The sequence below is a fragment of the Coregonus lavaretus genome (genome assembly GCF_964263955.1).
Source record: "Coregonus lavaretus genome assembly, chromosome: 3".
NCBI lineage: Eukaryota > Metazoa > Chordata > Actinopteri > Salmoniformes > Salmonidae > Coregonus > Coregonus lavaretus.
The window spans coordinates 59,352,881-59,376,296 of NC_139990.1; the positions used below are offsets into that span (position 1 = coordinate 59,352,881).

Here is a 23,416-nt window from a genome sequence, read left to right on the forward strand (position 1 = left end):
GCAGACAAGCGACTCCACAAGAAGAAAAAAATATATTAAAAAGAAAAAAAAAAGAAGAGAAAAAAACTCGGTGAATTTGTCAAATCTGAAAGATTTGAACAGAGTTTCTGAAGTGTCCCGGTCCACGGGAATTCCTGGAAGGGAGAAAGCGTTGTCAGAACCGGTAAATACTGTTATTTGGCTTCATAATCATAGTATTTCTCTTCCAATTTGAGCGACTTGCACCCGACGAATCTCTTCTCTGTCTGAACAGCCGGAAGTCTGTGCTAGATTGTTTTTTTTCTTCTCTCACCTCTTCAGTTTTTTTAAAATCCTTGAATTCTTTGGGTGCTTTGCTTTTTCTATTTTCACAGGCATCGAAGAGAGCGAGAGTCAGATAACGTTCCTCTCGTGTTTTTATTAGAGCATCTAGCTAGCTAACTAACTGTGCACGCCTAGCAAGGAATTGAAATGGAGTTGCACACTTGCAGCTCAGCAAATTGCTAACAAATAGCAAGCTAGACATCTTATTTTGTTCGAATGATTGCTAGCTACCTTGTATCACCAAATGAATTACTTTGAAGGGGGAAACCCATGTAATAGCGAGCTAGCACGGTCCTCCTTCCTATGCAACCACATTCCACAATGCGTCTTTACAGTAGGCAGCTAAATTACCTAACTAGCCTGATGTAAGTCATATTATTGTGTAGCCCATATGTCCAAATATTTCTGCTATCTAACCAAATAAACTACCAACGTAACTCCCATTTATTGTTTCATTAGCTAGCTAGGTAGCTTATGTAAAGTGACATTTTCAATGACTTCAGGTCATTGTCGCCTGTCACCGAAGGTGTCAGTCGGATGTGCAACAACGTAGCCAATTTTATTTCAATTGATGAGTGATTAGCTGTTTGGTCTAGTGGTGATATGGCAGTGTTACTCTTCCATTGCAGAAGTTATGGAGGATTCCCATTTTAACTCTCAGTACTTCTGGTCCCCTTTGCCTGTACAAGGACAGGTACGTTTAGTGAAAAATGTCAGTTTAAAATGTTAAAGTATATTGCAAGTGACACCTTTGGACTATAGCACTGTTAGAAACATTACTCTTTTTGGAGTTTGGAATTTTGTAAGAAGGATTTCTCTCTCTCGCTGTCAGATTGAGAACGCCATGTTCCTGAAGCAGCTGAAGGACCAGGAGAAGAACACTTCGTTCCCCTCCTCCTCTCATTATCAGACTGCCATGCTCACTGTCCCCAAGCAGGAGGGAGGGGGGCAGGGCCAAGGGGGTCACCTACACCCCCCTCACACCCAGAACATCACTGTGGTGCCTGTACCTTCCACTGGCATCATGACAGCAGGTGTGTGTCAACTGTTAGTGTAGTATTTATCACACTTTGGCATGGTCTTTTTCCCATCAATGTCTGTTTTGTATCATATTTTTATTTTCCTCTCTCTGCAGCGGGTCTGGTCATCACTACCCCTCAAGGCACGCAGCTGGTCTCTCCTGCCTCCTCCTCTCAGTCCTTCGTGTCTGGACATCCCACCACCACAATGATCGTCTCTACACTGCGCGCTCCAGGTAACACACACGATTGTCGCCACCCTCCATTATCCTAACTCTGAAAAATACACACTTCAGTCACATACTATCAGACTCTCACACAGATTTTTCCTTTCTATCACTTCCTTAGACAAGAAACAGGAAGGTGGAACCCCCCAGGTGGTCGTCATGCCGACCCCCTCGAAGCGAGGCAGGAAGAAGAAGTCGACACTAGGGAGGGCGGGGCCTGCCGGTGGCCACACCCTCTCCGCTGGAAATGAGGCGTTGATTCTGGCTCACTTGGCGTCGGGAGGGCAGGTGAGACAGTTACCATAGTAACTCCATAGTAACCAAAATAAAACCTATTCCCACTAAAACACTTCCAGACATTTCCAGACTAAGTTCAGGTTATTGATTTTTTTTCAGACTAAGCAACAACAAAAAAACTAATGTAGACATTTTTACAACAGAGTGCCTTTTTAATATGATGAATGTGATTCTAATGTTTGTGTGACATTTGATAGGTGGTTATGTCTTCGCAGCATTATACAACTGACCCGTACGACCTCGCCGACGAGGACCACAGTGGGAAAGACGGCAACAAGACCTACAGGTACGGACCTACGGCGTCACAGAAGGGCCAAAAAGCACCTGCTGTGCTGTGCATCCCCATAGGAATGTGAAGCTGTGGAATGCTTGCACACCTGTATGTTGTAGATGATAGAGTCAGGAAAGGTTAGACACAGGCTGTGGATGAACACTAGGTGCTGCTGGCACGGGCATTTCTCTCTTTCTCTGACACACACACAAACCACAGAACGACTCCACTGCATGCTGTGGCAGCACACACGCCTGCTTAAGTATTTCACTATGTGTACGTACCTGCGCTGTGGACACACACATTCTCTGCCTCCCTCATGCGTCCGCCCCACACACACGCGCATCCCTGCACACATTGGACACGCACTCCTTCACCTACTTCTGTCCTGTTTATTGTTGTTCTCTCTTTTTTCTATCTCTCCTTCATACAGTATTTCTACCTTTTCAAGCTATCTCTGTCTTTCTATGTCTTGCTTCAGCAGAATCTGCTCTTTTTCCTGCTGTTTTCACTGATTTCACCCTCTTTCTCTCTTCCCCCCTCCCTCTTTCTCTTGTCTTCTTTTTTCACATCCCTCGTTCATTTCATCTGCTCCCGTGTTTTGCTTTCTATCCTCTTCTCTTTTTCCTCTTGCTCTCTCCCTTTGTTTTCCCCACTTGCTGTCTCATGCTTCACCCCTCTTTTTTGCCTCCTTCCACTATCTTCCTCCCCTTCCCTTGCCCTCTCCCATCTCTCATGTCCCTGTCTCTTTGTCCTTGCTTTTTGTATTTTCATCTCTCTGTTTCTCCCCCTCCCTCCCTCCCTGGTCTGTGTGTCTGTCTCTCTGTCCCGTAGGTGCCGGATGTGTGCGGTGACCTTCTTCAGTAAGTCAGACATGCAGATCCACTCCAAGTCTCACACAGAGGCCAAGCCCCACAAGTGTCCCCACTGCTCCAAGTCATTCGCCAACTCCAGCTACCTGGCCCAGCACCTCCGCATCCACAGCGGGGCCAAGCCCTACATCTGCTCCTACTGTCAGAAGTCCTTTAGACAGCTCAGTCACTTACAGCAGCACACACGGTACTGCTCACAGCAGCTCCACCTGACCTGACCTGCAGGCTCTACCTAGCCTGCCCCTTTCCCCTCCCCTCTATTGGCTGCTTACACTGTGTGTGTGTGTGGGGGGATGTCTGTGAAAAGGCAAGACGCAGGTCGTGTGTGTTTGTGTGTGGTCTCTGCTTCCAGTCCCTCTTCGTCTCTTCAGTCTGTCTGCTTGGTGTCCTTACTTCTTCACTGCTGCTTCTCTCTTGCGCGCGCACACACACACTCACACACTATTACATACATAATCAGTTTGAAAATAATTTAGGTCAGAGTGGAAGACTGTTAAGTTTCAGAGAAACTTTGTGATTTTTAGAAGTCAGGCACTCAGTAATAGAGGGGGTTTAAGTGTGATTTTTACTATCAATCCAAGTTTAAAGAAAAGCAACACTGTTCTCCCCTCCTCCCTCTCTCCATCCTCTCTTCTTGCTTCCAGAAACCATACTGAGTCCAAGCCCCACAAGTGTCCCCACTGCACTAAATCCTTTGCCAACTCCAGCTATCTGGCCCAGCATATCCGCATCCACACAGGGGTGAAACCCTACACCTGCTCTTTCTGTCAGAAGTCCTTCAGACAGCTCAGTCATCTACAGCAGCACAACCGGTGAGGTTGATGTCCTACATATCTGCCCTTTTCTCTGTGGGGGCATCTCAATAGTCTTTTCTCTGTGGGGGGGCATCTCAATAGTCTTTTCTGTGGGGGGGTCATGTCAATAGTCTTTTCTGTGGGGGGTCATGTCAATAGTCTTTTCTGTGGGGGTCATGTCAATAGTCTTTTCTGTGGGAGCCTCAACAGTCTTTTGTCTGGGGGGGGGGCATCTCAACAGTCTTTTGTCTGTGGGGGGGGCATCTCAATAGTATTTTGTCTGTGCGGGCATCTCAATAGTCTACAGTGGCTTCCTCTCTTCATCTCCCTCATCTGCAATGGTGTGGATAACAGGATAGCTGAAAGGAGAATATGGAGGGACCACTTACATTTCTCCCCCCTCTTTTCTCTCTTCTTCTTACCGGTTGTTTTTTCCATGTTTCTGCAGGATCCACACAGGAGACAGGCCTTATAAGTGTGTTCATCCGGGCTGTGAGAAATCCTTCACACAACTCTCCAACCTACAGGTGACTACTATCCCTTTTCTTTGTTTTTTTTTGTTTTTATTCCCAGTGGTGAAAGCTTAGTAACACTGACCCTTAGTAGTTGCATTAGTATAAATACCCATTTGAAGATGTGTCCTGAACGGTCCTGTTCTGTTCCAGTCCCACAGACGGCAGCACAACAAGGATAAACCCTTCAAGTGCACCAACTGTAACCGTGGTTACACAGACGCGGCCAGTCTGGAAGTCCACCTGTCCACTCACACGGTCAAACACGCCAAGCTCTACTCCTGTGGACTCTGCAACCGCACATACACCTCTGTAAGAGAAAAACCACTGTTAAGGCATCCGGCATGTAGTAGTCGCAGAACTTTAACCTTCGACTCTGACATTTTCACAGGCTTCAGACAGTGTGCATGTATAGTGCATGTCTGTGCATAGTGTGTTTGTGCACACTTGTCAACTCTCACTCTAACGCTCTGTATTCTATTCTCAGGAGACGTACCTGGTGAAACACATGCAGAAACACAACTCAGACCCGCTCACTGTGGCTGCTGCACAGCAGTCTCAGCAGAACCAAAGCCATACCCAGAACCAGAGAGGTTCTCATGGCCAAGGCCGAGGAGAGGGCACCGATAGTGGGGCAGACCGAGCTGGAGGACAAGCTGGAGGTCATGGACAAGGACAGAACCAGGGGCAAAACCAGGGCAGCTACTCTCAGGCAGAGACGGCATCCTGCCCCTTTGACCTGCACCAGTATAAGACAGTTGCTGCAGGGGACATCCAGTTCAAAACAGTCAGTGTGGCGGACCTAGCGACCCACAAGGACCTCTGTCTCACCGTGGCTACCTCCACCATTCAGGTGGAGCACCTAAACTCATAGGGGTGGGAGGGAGGAGTGGTAGAGACTGAGAGAAACTGGAGGAGGCCTATGGACAGACTGTGGATAAAAGCAATAGGAAGATGTGACTGTGCCTGAAAGGTGGATAATGGAAGAGGAAGTTAAGAGATGTTCAAACAGAGATGGAGGAGTCTGGAAATAGAGGACTTTTTGTACTTTTTGGTACTTGTTTCTCACTTTTATTTCATTATGCCTATGTTGACTTTGTGTGTTTTTGTACTATTTTATAATGGATGGCTAGTGTATACTGTTGGTAAAGGAGTGTTTCTCTGTCTGTCACTGCAATGGTGAGGAAGAGAGACGAACAATGAGTGAAGAGATCATGTTTTCTATTTTTTGGGGGGTGGGGGGCTATTTTATATCCTCCTGCTCCTCCCTACAAACAACTTTGATTAGGGTCACGTCTGACGTGTGTAACTGAAACTGACAGATAACTGTCAAGGTACATTTTTCTACTTTCCCACAGAGACTATCAGGTTTTGATTACATCATCATTGTCATTATGGTTACTGTAATCTACCTACATGAATATTTTTCACTGAAAAAAAGGGAAGTAGGCTCTGTTTTCCGTTTCTGGAAAGAAAAAAGGCCTGCAAAAGTATATATTGATATACATACCAGTGTATATGTGTGCGTGTTAAAAATAAATGTATAATCCATACTATATAACGCTTTGATATTTAGCCTATCATCGAGCCCTGTTTACCTCACATGACCCTGTAAAAACTGGGAAGTGAATGTGATCAGCTGGTACGTGTTTTATGTAATCCTTGTAGTATTTATTTTTTGTGTCCTAAGAATATCATTGTTATCCAAATATATTCTGACTATACTTCCATTACTGTTATACTAAAGTATATGAGCCTTTACAAATAGACTGACACATGAAAATGCAGTGTGTTTTCTCTTATCAAACAATAAAAACCTCACTGAAATCCAACAATTTGCCTTTCTCTATCCCTGTAACACATTGTGCACTTGCAGTAATGATAAAGATTAACTTTTAAGATAACCTATGTTTGAACGGGTGAGTTGTTGCTCCTATGCATGATGCGATTTAATTTATTGTAACCACAGAGGTATTATTAGTTTGAATGACACTGAATGTCACATTTGAATATGACAGCTGTAGATGTACATTTGCCCCAATGCATGATACATGTAAGGACTTGGCAAAGTTGGCAGTGTTGATTGCCTATCTGTCTAGTAAAAGCTTGATTCATTGATCTGCTGTAGTGTGATGTCATGCAAATAAGAAGTGTCGTGAACAACATTAGCGTGAGCAATAATAGTGGAATCGGCGGTTTACTGTGTGGGCTGTACCATTCTTTAAAAAATATATATCCATATTAACTTGCCATGTCTTGTCAGACAATGATTTAAAAGCATGATATTGACATTGTAAAAAAAAAAAAAAAGTAAATCAACTGTATTACCATCGAACATTTTTTTCTGCAGTGAATGGCGTCGGGTCGGTGAAAAGTGTAGGAGTCGAGAAACTTCACGATAGTAAATAACGACGTTACTGTATTTCTGCCTTAGCTAAGAGAAACCCACACTACGACACTGTAATTTTTCATTCAAACATGCCTCGGAAAAAGCCATTCAGCACCAAACAGAAGAAGAAACAGATGCAAGTGAAACGCGAAAGAAAGCGAGGTAACGTTAGCTGCAATGACAGAAAGTGTGCGTGCCGAATGCTAACGTTAGCTAGCTTTTCGTTTTACTAACTTGTACGTGGAGAGTTGAGTAAATTGGCTAGTTAGCTGTCTGCTTTGAGGAACAAGAACACTATGTCATGTTTCCCGATATATTTTTGACGAATTAGCTACAAATAAAGAATAGGGCCGTAATTATTTTTGCCATAACATGCATGTCATGTGTGTATTTGGGTCTTTCTAGCAAACGTTAGCTACCTTGCTTGCTAGCTAGCTAGTACCTTGCTTGCTAGCTAAGCTGACGACATTACAGAGCTAGCGATGTGTGTGACCTTATCGCTCAATTGTATTGCTGGCGTCATTCATTGTCATTGATGGGGCTGAAGTGGAAAAGTATTGATGCAGAGAAATCAGCATCACTGTACTACACTGGTATTGTTTTCACTATGTGTAAGCTCTACTGCGCAGACTCGGTATACAATTATGTAATAGGAAAGCTAGCTATCTCAAGTTGAGGGGATAACAAAAGCTGTTGGAGATCACATACCTACACTCTTCTGCAGCTAGCTAGCAATGAAAAGAGATTCATTATGAAAACGTCCACTGTCAATTTATTACATAGGGTTAGTATTGAGACAATTACTAAATGTATAGATAGCTATGTGTTATGTAATGTAGATAGCATATATGTAAATGTAAAAAAACTAAACGTTGTAGAATATGGTCTTTTGTTTGGTACCAGTTGCTGACAAAGAGGCTCGTTTTCATTCTGTCCACAGTATGTTTCTGTCCCAAATGGCGCCCTATATATAGGGAATAGGGTGCCATTTGGGAAGGGTTCAATATAAACCTCTGATTATGATGACCTCGCTTCCTCAGGTGAGCCAGGCTCAGGGCCCAGCAGCCGTAATAACAGTGTGGAGCGGGGGATGGACAGGGAGAGGCAGTCGGACACCTCAGATAGCGAAACCACAGATGTCAGGAGGATAAACCAGCAGCCTGGCATCAGGGAGGGCAGATATGACCCCAATAGGTGAGTTACCAATACATTAGCATAGGTAATACTTAGCTCTGGTCCAGAGGATTACATGCTGCTTACTGATGCAGACGCTGAGCAAGCCACACATAACACCCTGGACCAGAGCTAAGGTAATACTGTACATCACCTGCAATGAAACCAAACACAATGACGGGTGTGTTATTGCTGGTCTTGAACAAAAGCCTGCACACTGTATGGATCAGGAATGGTGACCACTGATAGCTAGGCTCATAAGGCTGTCACCTGCTGAGTGGGTTTCTGTTTTGTCAGATATCATCAACGTTACCTTTTGGGAAAACATGTCATGATTTCTGTATGAACTGATGCCTGGAACAGTGGGAATTCATTTTAGTCATTTAGCAGACGCTCTTATCCAGAGCGACTTACAGTTAGTGCATACATTATTTATTTTTTATGTTTTCATACTGGCCCCCCGTGGGAATCGAACCCACAACCCTGGCGTTGCAAACGCCATGCTCTACCAACTGAGCTACATCCCTGCCGGCCATTCCCTCCCCTACCCTGTACGACACTGGGCCAATTGTGCGCCGCCCCACGTTCGCAGCCGGCCTTGACAGAGCCTGGATTCGAACCAGGATCTCTAGGGGCACAGCTAGCACTGCGATGCAGTGCCTTAGACCACTGCGCCACTCGGGAGGTGTTCGCTGGAACAAACTGAAGGGTTAATGGAAAAATATTAATTAGAGCAATGTCTGGGTCTGTAGATATTAAAAGTAAGAGGCCAAAAGAGACTAAATAAAAAAAATTAGAACATGTTACTCCAGGAATCCTGAAACATGAGCAAACAACTTTCAGACAGAGGTCAATGGTACATTACACAAACTGCTGTTGTCAGAACAAACACCCACGTCACACACACCTGATGTTCATGACTGCACACAGATGCTTTTGTGTCCTTCACACACTCACCCTGCCCAATTCCCCCCTCTACTTACACACAGCTATACTCATCTCTCTGTCCATTCAGGTTCCGTCTGCACTTTGAGAAGGAGAGCAGAGAGGAGGTGGAGAGGAGGAAGAAGCTTGCCAGAGAGAAGGTTCTGGACCAGATGTTAGACAAAGACCTGGAGGTTGACATCAACGACATATACCCCACAGAGAAAGGTAGGTCCGAGCTCCTGGACCCTGAGCCTCACAACAGCCTCTTAATGCTGTTAAATAAAGATTCAGTCTCAAATGGTACCCTATTCCTTATTTAGTGCACTAATTTTGACCAAAGCTATATGTGCTCTAGTCGAAGTAGGACACTATATGGTGTAATTTGGTACGTAACCTGTACCCTGAGCCTCTCAATGCTGTTAAATAAAAACCCACTCTAGTGGGAGTTTTGACATGGTCTTTTGACTTTGTGTCATAGCTTGACGTGTCTGTGCCACTGACCACCTCCAATCTCAGGTCTTGAGTTCCCACGTCGACCTCCGTGGAACTATGGGATGAATCGTGAGGAGCTGCTGAAGAAAGAAGAGAAGTCATACCGGGAATATCTGAACGACCTGCACTCCAGAAACCCACCTGGATCCCTCAGCCACTTTGAGCACAACCTGGAGGTGAGGAAACTATATATTCAGAACCCTTTATACACCCTTTATAAATGCTTTTGAGGGCGGTGGTAGCCTTGAGGTTAGTGACCGGCTCGTTACAGGGGGGTGGGGGGTGTATTGTGTCAGCAGAAAGATCAATTTTGATGGATAAATAAAGATCTATTAATTCTACAGTATTCTATCAACTTTAATGAATCTTTTAAAAACCACCTCTTTCTCTGACACTGAGCAAAATGTAGGGTAGGTAAAACCTATATACTCTTCATATAACTTTATACCCTCCCTTTCTTCCCCCTCTTTCTCTCCCCCTCTCTCTATCTCTCCCCCTCCCTCTCTCTTTCTCTCCCCCCCTCTATCTTTCCCCCTCTCTTTCTCTTAGACGTGGAGACAGTTGTGGAGAGTGTTGGAGATGTCCGATGTGATTCTGCTCATCGTGGACATCAGGCACCCGGTGGGTAATCTCTTTTAAACTCCTTCTACAGTCATTATCTACTACTAGTCATGTACAATAGTATCATTATCAACTTACTACTGTCACCATGATGTAATTAATTAATAGTCACTGATGGTATCATTATGCGTTGAACCATATGGTGAAATGCATACATAGAGTATTCACCAGGTGGAGCCACAGACAGGGTAAGTTATACATGGTCAGGACCATTCGTCATACATGACTATGTTCCTATGGGCCCTGGTCAAAAGTAGTGCACTATATAGGGAATAGGGTGCCATTTGGGACGTAGTCTATAAGTCGTTCGCCAGACCGAGCATGCATGTCTTAATGAATGTGTTCCTTGTGTGTCCCTCCCATGCAGGTGCTGCAGTTTCCCCCGGCGCTGTACCACTATATCACTGGGGAGCTGCAGAAGCAGGTGGTGGTGGTGCTGAACAAAGCTGACCTGTGTCCCCCTCCCCTGGTGCTGGCCTGGACACACTACCTCCAGACACAGTTCCCCCACCTCCACTGTGTCTGCTTCACATCACACCCCGGCCAGCCATACAGCACAGGTGGGGGTGGGAGGGTGGTTGTGCTGGAGCGAAAGTGACACAAGGCGAGAGACTGATGAGAGCTGATTGGTGCTGTTGAACTGTGTACTTGATCACCAGAATAACCTATTGCACTGTCTCTGTGTCTCTAGTGCTTCAGAAGAAGAGGATGAGAAAAAAGGGTACATGTGGGTGGGGACATGCTGGAGGCCCCACCCACATCCTGAAGGCGTGTCAGGAAATCACAGCAGGAAAAGGTGAGAGGGACACACCCACCTGGGTGGCTTAGTACCTATTTCACACATGTATTGCTAACCATGCAAGTCTGTAATGACTTAATGCTTTGGCCAGGCACTTTCCATAGCATAGCTAATTACTGTTGAATGAAGGATTGGTGTCTTCATACAAAGATCTGTGGGTGCAGGGTTGTAAGGGTATATCATAGAAGAATCTACACTGAACAGAAATAGTCTTAAAATAGGCTAAAGACAAGTAAGGCTGCGTCCCGATTCTCCACTTTTTCCCAGAAGTTTGCAGAAGCATTGGCTGTAGGGAGTGTTCACCATCGTTACTCCCCCCCCCCTTGTAGTGGACCTGTCCAGCTGGGAGAAGAAGATCCAGAGAGATGCGGTTGCTATGGGACCAGAGGGGGAGCAGTCAGAGGAGGTGGCGGACTCTGTGCTAGTGGAGCACCAGAGTGATGTTGCCATGGAGATGAGCAGCCCCTCCCAAGAGCTGTATAAAGATGGCGTGCTCACGCTGGGCTGTATAGGTGAGCGGCCATGTTGGAAGCTTGCTTTCCTACCTCCCAATCAGTAATCTGTCATCACTGATTAGTAACTTAATTTATCAAGTAATGCTTGTGTACCTCAAGGCTTTGTTCCCCCACCAACCCCCTCTGGCATTCAGAAACTTCTACTACTAACAGAATATTAATATATCTGTACTGTCTCTCTCTCCCTCCCTCCCTAGGCTTCCCTAACGTGGGGAAGTCATCAGTATTGAACAGTCTGGTAGGTAGGAAGGTGGTGAGTGTGTCTCGAACCCCCGGCCACACCAAATACTTCCAGACCTACTACCTCACACCCACTGTCAAACTGTGTGACTGCCCTGGACTGGTCTTCCCTTCACTAGTCAACAAACAACTACAGGTAACTGAGAGGGAGTGTGTGTGGGTAGGGTGTAAGTATGTATGTATGTGTGCGCACTATGACCTCCCATTCCCTTAGAATCCCAGGTCTAATCACTGTGGAGGAAATGTCTTGGGGAATAGAAGAATAACTGAAATTCCCTCTGGCCATTTGAAGGCTGTCTTTGGAGTAGAATCAGAATCCGTACCACTTTTAAGTCTCAACTACTGGGGAGAGCTTTGTGTATAAAATCAATCATTACCCATCAACCCTTTTCAAACACTTTTTCTTGATTTGTCCTCCCTCTCCTATCTTTCTCATGCTCTTACTCTTTATAAACACTTTTCCTCCATTCCTTTGTATCTACGCCTCTTCCTCCATCTCTCTCCCTCCTCTTCTCTGTCTCTTCTGTCCCTTTCTCCCTAGATCCTAGCTGGTATCTACCCAGTGTCTCAGCTACAGGAGCCCTACAGTTCTGTGGGTTATCTGTGTGAGCGGACCCCCTTTCTGTCGGTGCTCAAGCTCCGGCACCCCAGCGTGGAGGGCCCACAGCATGCACCCAAAGGGGGGGAGAAGGAGAGGGAGCAGGGGCCCGAGCACAGCTGGACAGCCTGGGACGTGTGTGAAGGTAAGGACCACCTCAAGTCTGGCTCTAGAAACTCTGGTCTGGTTCTAAACTGTTGAAACACACCTGCTTGTCTGGATGTCAGGGAGACCTTTGGGAAATTTTCAGGAACAATAATAATTTATAGATTTTTGTTTTCCCTTCATACCTCTCGTTCTCTCTCTTCTCTCCTCTTCTCTCTCTTTCTCCCTGTCTGTCTCACAGCCTGGGCAGAGAGGAGGGGTTATAAGACAGCGAAGGCAGCTCGTAACGATGTGTATCGGGCAGCTAACAGTCTACTGCGGCTGGCCGTCGACGGTAGGCTGTGTCTGTGCCTCAGACCACCTGCATACAACGATCAGAGAGGTCAGTACACAGGTCATACAATGATCAGAGAGGTCATAGACAGGTCATACAATGATCAGAGAGGTCATAGACAGGTCATACAATGATCAGAGAGGTCATAGACAGGTCATACAATGATCAGAGAGGTCATAGACAGGTCATACAATGATCAGAGAGGTCATAGACAGGTCATACAATGATCAGAGAGGTCATAGACAGGTCATACAATGATCAGAGAGGTCATAGACCGATCATGACAACCAGTCAGGCATATCACTTCATCACTACTGTACAGACAACCAGAGACTCATATTTGAAAGGGAAGACACACCGACACAAATGTCGGCCGTGCACAGCGGGTGCGCAGGGGAAGGTCAAATCCCAGCAGGTGATCTACTGCGCACGGCTGACGTTAATGTTGATCTGGCTTCCGTCCTTTAAACTGATGACTGGGGCTTTGTACAAACAAAAAATATGAAGAAAAGTGTTTGATATATTGATTAATGAATCAATCAATGGATTTGTGGTATACAGAGCAGTGGGAGTCCCACCCAGACCTGGCAGAGATCATCGCTCTACAGGGACGGAGGGAAGAGGAGGGGGCAGGAGAGAGGGATGAGGAGGAGGAGGGGGAGTCCAGCTCTGAGCCGGAGGAGGAGAGGGATAGGGACGCTGATGATGATGAGGATGGTGATGATGAAGATGAAGGGATTGGACACCCGGCAGTGAAGGAGAGGAAGGGGCCAACCAGCCTCACAGTCAACATGTTCGATGTCCTCCGGGAAAACGAGTGCGAGTGAGGGAGAAGGGAAGAAATAATTAATTTAAAAAACAGTGCTTGATCTCTCCCTCTCCACTCACCATTTTCCTTTCCTTGACATTTGCATTCCTTTAACATTCTGACTCAACTCTTCTTTCCTCTACTCCCCCCGAGGTTACTAAAAGCACTCTGATATTGTATAAAACATTTTTATTTCTCCATGCTGTGCCTCTGCTCTGCTTGTACACCCATGAAGCTGTACTTAGGCTGCGTTTAGACAGGTAGCCCAATTCTGATCTTTTTTCCACTAATTGGTTTTTTGACCAATCACATCCTATCTTTTCACATCCAATCTTTATCACAGCTGATTGGTCAAAAGACCAATTAGTGAAGGAAAGATCAGAATTGGGCTGCCTGTCTAAACTATTGTAGGATTACATTTGGTTTGTTTTTATCATTTTCCTGCATGTAGGATTTTACTATTATTATTTCCCTTAAAAGCTGGTAGGGGCATTGTGGTGTATTAATCATTGATTGGTTTTCAATCTGTTTATTGATAAGTGGCCTCATAGCTGAGATGCCAAAGGTCAGATAAGGTCATTAGACCCTAGAAATGGAATGGCTTGAACTGACAGGGTTATGGATTCCACCTCATGTTGACGGTCACACAGTCTAAACAGGGATTAGACAGTGATGATGTCATCCACATGGGACTTCCATTTGACTGTCTAATCCTGGTTGATTTCACTGTATACCACAGCATTATAGTACTTCGGTAGGGTCAGTGGATGTGTGGAATTCAGCATTCCATGCTGCTTTCAGTGGTAATAATCATTGTCGAACCCATTTATATGGTTCTACCCAAATCAGTGTTCTATTTTAGGGTCCACTAGGGGCAGTGTTCATCAATCCTGGTCAGGAGACTCGCAGTATTGGACTGAAACAAAAGCCTGCACTCCTTGTGGGTCCCCAGGACCAGGCTTGAAAAACATCTGATTGGGTTTAAAGACCTGTTGTTGTGGACTATAGATGGTTGGTGTAGTGTTCTAACTACTACAGAAGAAAACTGTCAGAACTTGCTGTTACAGAGCGCCAGTCATGTGCAGCACTGTATCATGCAACACTGACTAACTTGAGAAAGAGAGAGTTTGGCCACTGCGGTTTCAACCAAAAAGCACTCTGATGTTCTGAGATAGTATCACATGATTCCATAGCAGCCAATATTGACCAATACAATAACGGTCCTGTTAATGATCCTAAATTATACCAGCTACGCAAACTAGCTGAGTAGCTAGAATTTAGAACGAGAGTCCAAATACTGGAAGAATGGAACGGCACTAATGTTGGTCAAACCTCTTCCCTCTCTATCGCTCTATGGCTCTGTTCTAATGTTACAGTCTGTAAGGGCTTTATTATAGTGTGCTGTTGCCTACTGTTGTACCTCATTCTTCCTGTTATACTGTATTACATGTCACTGTGAGGGAACACTACAGCACAGTGCTGTGTTACCATGTAACAACATGCACTGGTCTTGTCTATACCAATGGCACACTTATAAATATACACACTACGGCCATTAGTTTTTCCTGTCTGTGTGACTGATCAGGAAAACTCTGGGCTGTAGTGTGTCTAAGCAACAACTAGTGACCCAGCAGATTTAGTCCTACCCACGTGACTTGTACGCGAGTGTTTGGATTGTGTATTTGCTGCATTCTTTATTTCATTCCTGGTATGGCCAAATGACAATGAACTGGACTGCTCTCTGCAATAAAGATAATCCACGGAACAAGGTCTCCATGTCTGTCTTTTCATGACAAACTCTAAACACAGGATTTACTCTATGCGGTAATCCTAAAAGCGGCAATCTGAGATTGGTATATCAATTTTTGGACTTTTAAATAAAATATTTATAGCCATTCATTCTTGAAAATATAACGTATAAATGTCTAATGAGCTTAGTTCAACTGTTTTATCCCATGCCTCCGCTGTTAATCAAAAAAGTGGCGGGATGTCTGCTTTGTTGTTTGAATCCCAGATTGGCCATTTAAGATACTGGCACACAAAATAAGTACACTAGGATGTTACCTTTCCAACAAGTCAGTTCTTCAAATTTCTGCCCTGCTAGAGCTGCCCCGGTCAACTGTAAGTGCTGTTATTGTGAAATGGAAAAGTCTAGGAGCAACACCGACTCAGCCGCGAAGTGGTAGGCTACACAAGGTCACAGAACAGGAACGCTGATGTGTGTAGCGTGTAAAAATCGCCTGTCCTCTGTTGCAACACTCACTACCGACTTCCAAACTGGAGTGATGAATCACACTTCACCATCTGGCAGTCCGACGGACAAATCTGGGTTTGGCGGATGCCAGGAGAATGCTACCTGCCCCAATGCATAGTGCCAACTGTAAAGTTTGGTGGAGGAGGAATAAACAGCTCCCGAGTGGCGCAGCGGTCTAAGGCACTGCATCTCAGTGCTTGAGGCGTCACTACAGACCCCCTGGTTAGATTCCAGGCTGTATCACAACCGGCCGTGATTGGGAGTCCCATAGGGCGGCGCGCAATTGGCCCAGCGTCGTCCGGGTTTGGCTGGTGTAGGCCGTCATTGTAAATAAGAATTTGTTCTTAACTGACTTGCCTAGTTAAATAAATAAAAATGTCTGGGACTGTTTTTCATGGTTCGGTCTAGGCTCCTTAGTTCCAGTGAAGGGAAATCTTAACGCTACAGCATACAATGACATTCTAGACGATTCTGTGCTTCCAACTTTGTGGCAACTGTTTAGGGAAGGCCCTTTCCTGTTTCAGCATGACAATGCCCCTGTGCACAAAGCGAGGTCCATACAAAAATGGTTTGTCGAGATCGGTGTGGAAGAACTTGACTGGGCTGCACAGAGCCCTGACCTCAACCCCATCGAACACCTTTGGAATGAATTGGAACGCCGACTGCGAGCCAGGCCTAATTGCCCTACATCAGTGCCCGACCTCACAAATGCTCTTGTGGCTGAATGGAAGCAAGTCCCCGCAGCAATGTTCCAACATCTAGTGGAAAGCCTCCCAGAAGAGTGGAGGCTGTTATAGCAGCAAAGGGGGACCAACTCCATGTTAATGCCCATGATTTTGGAATGAGATGTTTGACGAGCAGTTGTCCACATACTTTTGGCCATGTAGTGTATTATTGTACCCCGATATTACACCATCGGGATTCGGTTTAGAATGTGTGGTAACACGTCCTGACTCATGTACTCTCTAATTGTCCAAATTCAATTAGCCTTTTGGGTGAGATATATTTGTTTTATGTAGTTCAAGGCATATGGCTTATATTATCTGCATGTTGAGTCCCAAAGGGGTGGATGTCTTCTGCAGAAATTACCTTGTCAACGGTCAGAGCGTCTTTACGATTTATATTTATATTCATCTCTGAGAAAATTGATTATAAATCGTCATCACTCAACATTCCAGTATATAGCAAGGAGCAACTTAATTTAGCCGGGGGCGGATTTTCTTTTGCGCGGATGGTCTGGGGTCCCGGAACATAATTACAAAAAATTTGTAAACTGCAAATTAACCCTAGAATATTTGACTAAATAATAATCATTTCAAACCTTGCTTACATTTGTATCCGATCACACGCATCTCTCTCTATTAGGGGAGTACTTGGGAACAGACTTCCAAAAAAAACAATCCTGGTGTTTTTACAAACCTTTATATTCAACGATAAAAATAAATAATAATAATAATTCTCAGAATTTGGGGGGCCAAATAAAGCCACCAGCAGGCCAAATTCGGCTGCAAGTTGGGGAACTCTATATAGGCTGTCATGTTGAAGCAGACTGCACACACTCATCATACCTGTCTTGGCACCCTATTCCCTATATAGTAGTGCACTATACTGTTCATTTCCATCCATCAAGTGGGTTAATACCACAGATAATCTGGAATGGTTTCTGTCCATCTGATCGACACCCCAAACTATTCACCGCCTGATTTCCCCAGATTGGTTTTTAATTAGGACAGGGAACTACAACCTGTATGGTAGCAATTATACCGTCACATAAAAAAACAGCCTTGAGATTTACTGGTGCATGACACCGTAAATTTAAAAACTGTTAATTAAATTCTGGTGTGTCAAAATAATTTACTGCTAGCAGTATGTGTTGGTCATGCCAGTAATACCCATGTGGTTTGAGTAGAGTTCAGCTTTTCAGGGAGGCTCACTTGGGAACGCTTTTCTCATGATGTAATCAGTGCTTTAACCCCCATCCCCTTCCTATCCTGACACACACACACACACATACACACACACACACACACACACACACAGACAATTACAGACATAGACACACACATGCACACTTCCTACCCTGGCACACACTCCCTCTCCAAGTGCCCCCTCAACTAGCCTAATGCCTAATGTGTGTGAGACCAGTTGGTAATCAATAGGTTTCGTATGAGAGGCGGAAAACTAACAAACCACAGAAACGGCGTTAAGCCTGGTAGACACTGTCCCCTGAGTGGACACACACACACACGTGAAGCTGAGAGTAAAGGTGTTATAATGGGCCCTTATTATGGCTACTTATAGGGAAAACAGAATAGAGAGGACCCCATAGGCCCAAACCCAACACCCAAAGTTAACCTCATTACTACAACACTAACTTCTTCCCCAGGCTAGCATTGGTAGGAAGATTTCCACAACACCAACTGTGGGACCAAAATACCCAGCTGGCATGTACACCTGTATGGTCACTAGAGGGCTTTCAAGCCTTGCAGCACATTTACATTTTACATTTACGTCATTTAGCAGACGCTCTTATCCAGAGCGACTTACAAATTGGTGCATTCACCATATAGCCAGTGGGATAACCACTTTACAATGTTTTTTTATTTTATTTTATTTTTTGGTGGGGTAAGGGTGGGGGTAGAAGGATTACTTTATCCTATCCCAGGTATTCCTTAAAGAGGTGGGGTTTCAAATGTCTCCGGAAGGTGGTGAGTGACTCCGCTGTCCTGGCGTCGTGAGGGAGCTTGTTCCACCATTGGGGTGCCAGAGCAGCGAACAGTTTTGACTGGGCTGAGCGGGAACTGTGCTTCCGCAGAGGTAGGGGAGCCAGCAGGCCAGAGGTGGATGAACGCAATGCCCTCGTTTGGGTGTAGGGACTGATCAGAGCCTGAAGGTACGGAGGTGCCGTTCCCCTCACAGCTCCGTAGGCAAGCACCATGGTCTTGTAGCAGATGCGAGCTTCAACTGGAAGCCAGTGGAGTGTGCGGAGGAGCGGGGTGACGTGAGAGAACTTGGGAAGGTTGAACACCAGACGGGCTGCGGCATTCTGGATGAGTTGTAGGGGTTTAATGGCACAGGCAGGGAGCCCAGCCAACAGCGAGTTGCAGTAATCCAGACGGGAGATGACAAGTGCCTGGATTAGGACCTGTGCCGCTTCCTGTGTAAGGCAGGGTCGTACTCTCCGAATGTTGTAGAGCATGAACCTACAGGATCGGGTCACCGCCTTGATGTTAGCGGAGAACGACAGGGTGTTGTCCAGGGTCACAAACCAAATGTAATTCGCACTCTGGGAGGAGGACACAACGGAGTTGTCAACCGTGATGGCGAGATCATGGAACGGGCAGTCCTTCCCCGGGAGGAAGAGCAGCTCCGTCTTGCCAGGGTTCAGCTTGAGGTGGTGATCCGTCATCCATACTGATATGTCTGCCAGACATTCAGAGATGCGATTCGCCACCTGGTTATCAGAAGGGGGAAAGGAGAAGATTAGTTGTGTGTCGTCTGCATAGCAATGATAGGAGAGGCCATGTGAGGATATGACAGAACCAAGTGACTTGGTGTATAGAGAGAATAGGAGAGGGCCTAGAACTGAGCCCTGGGGGACACCAGTGGTGAGAGCACGTGGTGCGGAGACAGCTTCTCGCCACGCCACTTGGTAGGAGCGACCGGTCAGGTAGGACGCAATCCAAGAGTGAGCCGCCCCAGAGATGCCCAGCTCGGAGAGGGTGGAGAGGAGGATCTGATGGTTCACAGTATCAAAGGCAGCAGACAGGTCTAGAAGGACAAGAGCAGAGGAGAGAGAGTAAGCTTTAGCAGTGCGGAGAGCCTCCGTGACACAGAGAAGAGCATTCTCAGTTGAATGACCAGTCTTGAAACCTGACTGGTTTGGATCAAGAAGGTCATTCTGAGAGAGATAGCAAGAGAGTTGGCTAAAGACGGCACGCTCAATAGTTTTGGAGAGAAAAGAAAGAAGGGATACTGGTCTGTAGTTGTTGACATCAGAGGGATCGAGTGTTGGTTTTTTGAGAAGGGGTGCAACTCTCGCTCTCTTGAAGACGGAAGGGACATAGCCAGCGGTCAAGGGTGTTAATGGTCAGGTTCTGCTGGCCTATTGAGCGCTGGGTTCTCATTGGTGGTGTTAATAGTGTGTATGTGCAGTATGTGCTACATGATGTCACACACATGACTGGGTTTTATCACCTTTACATAGGTGTGTCATGGACTATTATGAGTATCTCGCTCTCTCTCACACATACACACATACACATACAATTGTACACACACACAGGCGCACACTTAGCCACTCACTCTCTACTTACTCACAGACACACACATACTGTATTTTCTCACAGACTGTAATGTATTTACTCACAGACACACACACACACACACACACACACAAACAAACAAACACAGACACACACACACCTCCCTTATATGATTTACTACCAGGCAGTTGTCTCCAGCCTGCTTCCGAGTGGTGCGTCGTTGTTGAGGTCAGGGCAGCCTCAGCCGGCAGATTGGGTATCCTGATCTCCCTGTCTCAGGCTTGTTTTCACTAGAGCAACACACAAGGCCCAAACAGAGCACCGGGGGAGATGAGAGAAGACTAGGAAGCCACCTGACCACTAGGTCTACTGGATTGGGCCCATCGTCACTGCTGTTCTGGTTGACCTGGTGCTCAGGTAGGTCTCTTTCTGTGCATCGTGATATTATGTATCCTCATTGTCATCTTAATGATGTTATTCCTGTCTTGGGTTTGTTTTCCCCCTGAAACATTCTGCAAAAGCTTGATCTACAATCGATCATACCCACCAGGCTGGTGCAAAACATTTCTTACGGTCTCTGGATATGCTGGTGTGTTTGCTTGGGGACAGAGCACTCCCAGGAAATAACTAGGAGAGGACCTGAGACGAAGGGGAGGAGACGAGGAAAGGAAGCCACTTTAGACTGTGCTATAATGAAATGCTGAATCTCAATAGATGGCGTCCTCTATTCATCTTCTCTCCTTCACTTTTACTGATCTGAAAACACAAAGTAAGTGGAAGCAATATGGTGGAGGTCTACTGGGAGCATGTCCAGTTCTTTCATGAAGGAGAGGCCATGGCAATGAAGCCTGTTACTATACTATACTATCGACATACAGCCTCTTTGAGAGAGAAAGCATATTGTGTCACAAACTGGGCTGCTCAGTAACAGTCAGTCTCTATTGTCCTGGAGGGACTCATAACCAGGTAAACACACCCAGTCCCAGTTCCTCTGTTAGGAAAAACACAAAATAGTCATAATGAAGTAGCAACTATTTACTGGACTGCAGGGACTACTTTACTGTACATCAGACTATCAACAGTTGGCGGACTGATCTAGTATCATCATGACAACATTTGGTAAACTAGTCCATACATGTCCCAACTGTCATGTTTTATGAAGTTACACAGAAATAGCACTTTCTCTACATATTTCTTTCACAATATGTCAGCTGAGTTGTTTTTCTCAAGGACTTGCGCTTGAGTGTGAACTTTTGGCACTGTTTGACAGAGGGCTTTTAGATTGGGTGAGTGGCATCATTCTAGGAATACAAACTCAGTCATTGTCATTAAAGGGGCTGAGATGTAGATGATGCTGAACTAATCATACATAGCCATGTCTGTCTGGCTGCATGAAGCCTACTGTTATTTGTGCGTGTAATTCCTCTTGTTTTCAGTCTATGAGGTACTGTATACTGTATCTGTCTCTGAGTGTGTGTCCATGCTTGAATGGGTCCCCTTCAGTCATCGACCGCAGGCGGCGTGTGTGTTTGTCTGTGACCCTGTTTGTGAGTTGGAGCCCATGTGTCAATAGGTATTTTTAGTGCCGCCTCTCACTGCATTGCAATGGCACTCATTCGCACCCCTTTGGACCTCCCCCACCCACCCCCTCCACCCCCCACTTCCACCCCTCCAATCCCTCCGCCATAACATTCACTCTCACTGGGGAGAGACTAGAGAGCTAGCCAGCAACAGTCAGTGTGTAAACTTTAAAAAGGAGAGTGAGAGTTTAGAACCAAGAGGAGCAGAGACAGACAGACAGACAGACGACAGTAACCATGGGGATAGTAGAACCCGCAGTTCCCTGCCGTAGGCGACTATGATGTAAGTTAAAAATCACTTCAATAACAAACTTTCCCTTTGGAATCGGAACAATGCTTCTAGATTGTTGAGTCTAACCATGTTCGCACACAGTCCTCTTGCACACAGACAGACAAGACTGTAGGCGTCTGTGTTTGAGAAAGACTGAGTGGTTGAGAGATTTCACTCAGCTACTGTTAGTGTTGGAGAGACAGAGGAGCGGTAATAGGATGGTAAGGCCTCAACTGACTGAGTGGATGAAAGGAGGCGTAATTGAACAAGACAATGGTTCCACGACTAGACAAAGTGAATTAGACACCATCCAATGGGGGCTATGAGAGGAAGTCCCTAAGCGCTATTGTTAGCAATAGGCTGAGCAGAACAGGAGTGGAGACAGAGGGAGGGAGGGAGGGAGAGAGAGAGCGATTAGGGGGAAGAAAATACTAAGCGTAACCCTAGAGGGGTTGGAGTGACAGTTTGAACAGGGGGCGACAGTTGTGGGAGAGCCGCCCAAATGCCATAGCGACTGCAGCAGTCCCCCTCTGCTGCAGGGTGTGTGTGTGTGTGTGTTGGTGTATGTGTGTGAGTGCTACTAGTCGTTGTGTGTGTGGTGGATGAAGGAGAGCAGGGGACTTCTGAGAGGAGTAAAGTAACCCGACACCCAAAAGAAGTCTGCCCCCCCATCCACCACCCCCACCCAGCCCTCCAGGAGGAAGAGGAGACACAAGTGCAGGCCATGGCAGGGTACAGCTGAGAGGGTCCCCAGAGACCTCCTGACTGTGTGAGGGGTCATCTGGAACACCCGCCTCAAAGCCTACCCCCAACCCCCCACCCCCTCTCCTCTCACCCACCACCCATATGCCCCTCCATCCAACATCACGTCCACCCTCTAGTAAACAACAGTGTAGCAACCCACCACACAAACCTCTGGCCTCCACAGCACAAACCTTCAAGTGGGATCACTTTCAATGACTACAAACACAGATTAAATGCCTGAGACAGTTGTTAAATACACACTGATCAATCCATTTATCCATTATTGAGTAGAGTATTTCACATAAAGGCTGTCGCCCCTCTTCAGAGACAGAAACATTGATTTGCTCACTGTTAGACAGTATGCTGCTAAGGTGCTCTTTTATTACAGTACATGAGCTATCAATCACCTCTTTAACCACTAGCACTCTAAATGGCCATTTAAATCTATCCTCTATAGCCACTGAGTCGTCTGGCTCTCTTGGCTCTCATTTGTTTGCTTGTAAAACAAAGCTCCCCCCAACACACACTGAGACACACATACACACACACACACAGACAGACTGACGGACGGACTGACTGGCTGGCTGGCTGGGTGGGTGTAAAACTGAGTTGGGTGGGGGAATGTGCCAGGTCACAGAAAGAACTGTGAGGAGAGTGAGAGGAGCTGACCACCACAGATTTTTTACACTGAACATCCAGAGGAGAGCTCCTCAGGGGCTGTGCCGCACACCCTGACCACCACCCAGGAACCTTCCACTGGGGTAGACATTGACCCAATGACCCCTGACACCTCCACGACTCCCACAGCCTCTCCAGGGACCAATCATATACAACCCACCCCAAGGCCTAGGATATTGATACTGACAAACACAAACAACTCACAATAAACAGACAAACAAACACACATGTGCATGCATAATGGATACCCACATACACACACACACACACACACACACACACCCACAGACAGACACATACACACAAGAACACACAGTCAGTAAACATG

General features: G+C 46.0%; 2 protein-coding genes across 7 annotated transcripts; both read left to right on the forward strand.

Moving 5' to 3' along the window:
* Positions 1–78: 78 nt before the first annotated feature.
* LOC311119022 (uncharacterized protein) lies at positions 79–6,125 on the forward strand. 4 transcript variants are annotated; one of them, XM_084157698.1, is made up of 11 exons: positions 79–163; positions 933–997; positions 1,136–1,337; positions 1,439–1,558; positions 1,671–1,837; positions 2,044–2,132; positions 2,952–3,176; positions 3,634–3,801; positions 4,232–4,310; positions 4,449–4,607; positions 4,783–6,125. In XM_084157698.1, exons 2-11 carry the CDS (start codon positions 938–940, stop codon positions 5,167–5,169), a joined length of 1,656 nt encoding a protein of 551 aa, XP_084013824.1. In that variant the 5' UTR covers positions 79–163; positions 933–937; the 3' UTR covers positions 5,170–6,125. The 4 variants fall into 4 exon arrangements, with proteins under 4 accessions (XP_084013824.1, XP_084013825.1, XP_084013826.1 ...); XM_084157699.1 differs by having other exon boundaries at positions 2,062–2,132; XM_084157700.1 differs by lacking the exon at positions 2,952–3,176.
* A 518-nt stretch (positions 6,126–6,643) lies between these two features.
* LOC311119639 (guanine nucleotide-binding protein-like 1) lies at positions 6,644–15,068 on the forward strand. Of its 3 annotated transcripts, XR_014612011.1 has the most exons (13): positions 6,644–6,846; positions 7,725–7,878; positions 8,873–9,009; positions 9,301–9,452; positions 9,826–9,897; positions 10,265–10,457; positions 10,589–10,693; positions 11,026–11,208; positions 11,409–11,587; positions 11,993–12,194; positions 12,396–12,536; positions 13,050–13,533; positions 13,679–15,068. XR_014612011.1 is itself a non-coding variant. In XM_084157766.1 (12 exons), exons 1-12 carry the CDS (start codon positions 6,774–6,776, stop codon positions 13,313–13,315), a joined length of 1,857 nt encoding a protein of 618 aa, XP_084013892.1. In that variant the 5' UTR covers positions 6,647–6,773; the 3' UTR covers positions 13,316–15,068. The 3 variants fall into 3 exon arrangements, 2 of the variants coding, with proteins under 2 accessions (XP_084013892.1, XP_084013893.1); XM_084157766.1 differs by having other exon boundaries at positions 6,647–6,846; positions 13,050–15,068; XM_084157767.1 differs by lacking the exon at positions 6,644–6,846 and adding an exon at positions 7,382–7,468 and having other exon boundaries at positions 13,050–15,068.
* The last annotated feature ends 8,348 nt before the right edge of the window (positions 15,069–23,416 follow it).

What these genes read in the sequence shown, in the direction of transcription:
- LOC311119022 (XM_084157698.1), top strand. Translation starts at nt 938, where the DNA reads ATGGAGGATTCCCATTTTAACTCTCAGTACTTCTGGTCCCCTTTGCCT. An exon ending in CTTTGCCTGTACAAGGACAG is followed by an intron (nt 998 to 1,135) that starts GTACGTTTAGTG and finishes TCTCGCTGTCAG; the next exon opens with ATTGAGAACGCCATGTTCCT. An exon ending in GCAACCGCACATACACCTCT is followed by an intron (nt 4,608 to 4,782) that starts GTAAGAGAAAAA and finishes TTCTATTCTCAG; the next exon opens with GAGACGTACCTGGTGAAACA.
- LOC311119639 (XM_084157766.1), top strand. Translation starts at nt 6,774, where the DNA reads ATGCCTCGGAAAAAGCCATTCAGCACCAAACAGAAGAAGAAACAGATG. An exon ending in ACTTTGAGCACAACCTGGAG is followed by an intron (nt 9,453 to 9,825) that starts GTGAGGAAACTA and finishes TCTTTCTCTTAG; the next exon opens with ACGTGGAGACAGTTGTGGAG. An exon ending in TCGTGGACATCAGGCACCCG is followed by an intron (nt 9,898 to 10,264) that starts GTGGGTAATCTC and finishes CCTCCCATGCAG; the next exon opens with GTGCTGCAGTTTCCCCCGGC.